Genomic DNA, 4,811 nt, shown 5'->3' with positions numbered 1-4,811 from the left:
GCAAAGAAGACAAAGCAAAACATGTCATGGTACCTAAACTCTGGGTGCTCGCGGCACATGACGGGAAAAAGGTCTAGGTTCCAAGACCTGGTGCTTTAGTCCGTTGGAGAAGTCAAGTTTGGAGGAGATCAGAAGGGCAAGATAATTGGCTCTGGAACCATAAGTATTGGTAACTCTCCTTCCATAACTAATGTACTTCTTGTAGATGGATTAACTCATAACCTAATGTCTATAAGTCAATTAAGTGTGAATGGTTATGACATAATCTTCAATCAAAAGTCTTGTAAAGTTGTAAGTCAGAAGGATGGCTCAATCCTATTTACAGGCAAGAGAAAGAACAACATTTACAAGATTGATCTTCAAGATCTTTAGAATTAGAAGGTAACTTGTCATATGTCTGTTAATGAAGAGCAATGGGTCTGACACAGAAGATTAGGCCATGATAGTTTGAGAAAGATTTCTCAGATTAACAAACTTACTTTGGTCAGAGGACTCCCTAATCAGAAATATAAATCAGATGCTCTTTGCGAAGCATGTCAGAAAGGGAAGTTTTCCAAACCTGCATTCAAGTCTAAGAATGTTGTTTCTTCCTCTAGGCCGCTAGAACTTCTGCACATTGATCTGTTTGGCCCAGTCAAAACAACATCTGTCAGAGGGAAGAAATATGGGTTAGTCATCGTAGATGATTATTGCAGATGGACATGGGTAAAGTTCTTGAAACACAAGGATGATTCTCATACAGTGTTCTTTGACTTCTGCACTCAGATCCAATCTGAGAAAGAGTGTAAAATCATAAATGTTAGAAGTGATCATGGTGGCAAATTTGAGAACAGATTATTTGAGATTTATTTCAAAGAAAATGGTATTTCCAATGATTTCTCTTGTCATATAACTCCACAGCAAAATAGAGTTGTAGAGCGAAAGAATATGACTCTACAAGAAATAGCCAGAACCTTGATCAACGAAACCAATATGGCTAAGCATTTCTGGGCAGAAGCAATAAGTAATGCATGTTATATTCAGAATAGAATCTCTATAAGACCTATTCTTAATAAGACTCCTTATAAATTGTGGAAGAACAGAAAGCCTAACATTTCTTACTTCCATCCATTTGGATGCGTATGTTATATCCTGAACACTAAAGATCATCTGAGTAAGTTTGATTCTAAGGCACAAAAATGTTTCCTTCTTGAATATTCTGAACGCTCAAAAGGCTACAGAGTATACAATACTAAAACTTTGATTGTTGAAGAATCAATCAATATCAGATTTGATGATAAGCTTGGTCTTGACAAGTCAAAGCAGTTTGAGAATTTTGCAGATATTGAAGTCGCTAACTTGGAAGCTAAAGAATTTAGAAGCAAAGTGTCAGAAGATCAAGTTGCTGCTTCATTGGAGAATCTCAGAATTTCTGAAGAGTCAACTATCAGAAGATCTTCTAGACTCAACTCTGCTCAATCAAAAGATGTTATCCTTGGGAAGAAAGAAGATCTCATCAGAACCAAATCATTCCTTAAGAATTATGCAGAATGTCAATTTGGTCTAGTATCTCTTATCGAGCCAACTTCTGTTGATCAAGCTCTGGAGAATGCTGACTGTATAATTGCCATACAAGAAGAACTCAATCAGATTACAAGGAATGACGTATGGGATCTTGTTCCAAGACTAAAAGGATTCAACATCATTGGAACCAAGTGGGTCTTCAGAAACAAGCTAAGCAAAAAAGGAGAAGTTGTAAGAAGCAAAGCCAAACTGGTTGCTCAGGGCTATAGTCAGCAAGAAGGCATAGACTATACAGAATCCATTGCACCAGTGGCCAGGCTAGAATCTATTCGCTTATTAATTTCTTTTGCCACTCAACATAACATCACTCTATATCAGATGGATGTTAAGAGTGCCTTCTTAAATGGTTATATAGATGAGGAAGTATATGTCCACCAACCTCTTGGTTTTTAAGACTCTAAGTCTCCAGAACATGTTTTCAAATTAAAGAAATCATTAAATGGCCTGAAGCAAGCTCCTAGAGCTTGGTATGAAAGATTAAGTTCTTTCCTTCATGATAATGGTTTCACTAGAGGACAAGTGGATACTACTCTCTTTTGTAAAACCTTTAAAAAGGATATTTTAATTTTCAAAATTTATGTTGATGATATTATCTTTGGAACCTCTAATGCTACACTTGGAAAGGAGTTTGCTAAGTCTATGCAGGCTGAGTTTGAAATGAGCATGATGGGAGAACTCAAGTACTTTCTTGGGATTCAAATCAATCAAACTTCTGATGGAACCTGTGTTCATCAAACCAAGTACGTGAAAGAACTTCTGAAGAAGTTTAATCTTTCAGAAAGCAAAGAAGGAAAAACTCCTATGCATCCAACGTGTGTTCTAGGTAAGGATGAGGTAAGTAAGAAGGTAGATCAGAAGCTCTACAGAGGTATGATTGGATCTCTTTTATATCTTACTACTTCTAGACCTGATATTTTATTCAGTATTTGTCTGTGTGCAAGATTCCAATCAGATCCTAGAGAATCTCACTTAACAGCTGTTAAGAGAATTCTGAGGTATCTGAAAGCTACTACTAATGTTCATTTAGTCTACAGAAGATCTGAAGAATACAACTTAGTAGGATTTTGTGATGCTGATTACGTTGGAGATAGAGTTGAATGGAAAAGTACTTCTAGAAGTTGTCAATTTCTTGGATGTCACCTGATCTCCTGGTACATCAAGAAGCAAGCTACAATTGCCTTCTCTATAATAGAAGCAGAATATGTTGCTGCTGCTGCATGTAGTACACAGATGCTCTGGATGAAGAGTCAGCTAGAAGATTATCAGATATATGAGAGTAACATTCCTATCTTCTATGATAATACTTCTTCTATATGTTTATCTAAGAATCCAATCTTACATTCCAAAGCTAAACATATTGAGATTAAACATCATTTCATTAGGGACTATGTTCATAAGGGTGTTCTATCTTTAAACTTTGTTGATACAGACCATCAATGGGCTGATATCTTTGCAAAACCCCTTGCTGAAGATAGGTTTAAGTTCATTCTGAAGAATATCAGTATGGATTTATGCCCAGAATGAGAAGATGAGAAGTTCTGATATATGGACTAGATTTGAAATGATCGTTTATTTTCTTTTATAAGAAGTTCTGATTGTTAGTCAGTTAGATATTCTGATTCTGTTATTGCTAACGTTTCATATGTCTAAGTTGATTCAGAATCTCTTTTAAAGCAAAACAGCTGTCACCAGCTATTCCAGAAGATGAACACGTGTTCACTCAAATTGGACAAGCATGCGTGTAGTTGATGAGACGCTGCCCTAGGTAACTGTGCAAATCATTTCAAATATCATGTTTTGCCCTAAAACCATTCATCATTAAATGCTATCTGATTCAATTTCTATAATCTTGTTCATTTAGAATCATATTGCATTTCATTTCAAATTCGTCTCTATATAAACTCATCTCCATATCATTTCATCTCTTTTCACTCTCTCTCTTTGTTCGTTGTCTATTATTGTTCATCTCTCTCGTTTTGCATAAACCCTAGTTACTAAACTCTAATCTCAGTGTGTGTCTATGGCTTCATCCTCAAATGTTCAACGCAAGGCATCATCGTCACATAATGTTCAACAAAGGAAACCTGCATATTTTCCTTTGAAGTCTTGTTCGATTCCTAATAATGAACTGAAGGTTCTCTGCGAAACAATGATGGATTTTGAAAATCTTATGGCACATGATTTAAAAACCAAAACTACAATGCTTGTACAGGGATGGTCAAATTACTTTGAAAGGTTGATTGGACCAGTTTACCCTTTATTGGTTAAGGATTTCTGGACACATGCTACGGTTACTTCAACTGCCATCATCTCCTTCGTGCTAGGGCATGAAGTCATTGTGACTGAGAAGTTGATAAGAAAATTGTATGGTCTTGATGGTATAGATGGAATCACTAGTGCTCTTCATGGAAGAACTGATTGGGAAAAGTCGATCGAGAGTTGTTTTCTTCTGGTATTGCCTCTCCCTTCACTACTGCCTTGAAGCCTTCCTACAGAGTATGGGCTGAGATCGTTCTGGGATCTATCTATCTATCATAGAAAACCATCAAACTCTACCTATGTCAATCAGGATCAGAAGTATGTGTTATTCTGCATTGAAAAAGGCATGAGAGTCAATCTACCACATATTCTTTTTCAATATCTGAAGACAAATATTGAAGAATCAAGAGATGGGGAACGTCAGAAGAATCCTAAACTCAAGAAGAATACTATCCCTCTTGGAAGGATTATTTCAGATATTCTGATTGAAAGTGGCTTGATAGATGTTCTGAGAGCAGCTGGCTCATCTAAAAACTTGTCTGTTATCTGCCGTACCCCAAATTTGTCCTACCCTTTATTTCTAACTAGTTTAAGCTTCGCATCTCATATGCATACCTCCATTAGGGCGTTAGCGTGAATTTGCATTCATTCATTAAATAAAACATCTAAAAGTAGGGGATCAAGAATCATGGAGCAAAATGGGGTCTCGCACGAACGAGACTTGGCACAAAGGCTTATTTATCTTCCCATCAAGAGCAAAACGATGTATGGTGTCTAATCAAAGGATTATGTTTCTTGGGCCTGTGTGTTTGGGTTTACCAGTGGACTTCAGGACTTTGTTATGATCACTATATGGGCAATCTCAACATATTGAGATTTCATCTGGGTTTTATCATGTAATCAAATATTGGTTTGCTTGGTTACTTATGTTACAAATCATATGCTTTGGAATTTGCGCAAAAATTTGAGGTGAGATAAAGTGTCTTGAG

At 36.5% G+C, this 4,811-nt stretch overlaps 1 protein-coding gene across 1 annotated transcript; it reads left to right on the top strand.

Annotated features, from left to right (window-relative positions):
* Positions 1-3,583: 3,583 nt before the first annotated feature.
* LOC131597453 (uncharacterized) lies at positions 3,584-4,045 on the top strand. The gene has a single exon (XM_058870150.1). It carries the CDS (start codon positions 3,584-3,586, stop codon positions 4,043-4,045), a length of 462 nt encoding a protein of 153 aa, XP_058726133.1.
* The last annotated feature ends 766 nt before the right edge of the window (positions 4,046-4,811 follow it).

Source organism: Vicia villosa, linkage group LG4, assembly GCF_029867415.1.
Source record: "Vicia villosa cultivar HV-30 ecotype Madison, WI linkage group LG4, Vvil1.0, whole genome shotgun sequence".
Lineage (NCBI taxonomy): Eukaryota > Viridiplantae > Streptophyta > Magnoliopsida > Fabales > Fabaceae > Vicia > Vicia villosa.
This window is presented reverse-complemented; position numbering and strand designations above follow the sequence as displayed.

Excerpts from the sequence above, each read along its gene's own strand:
- LOC131597453 (XM_058870150.1), top strand. The coding sequence starts at position 3,584 with ATGGCTTCATCCTCAAATGTTCAACGCAAGGCATCATCGTCACATAAT.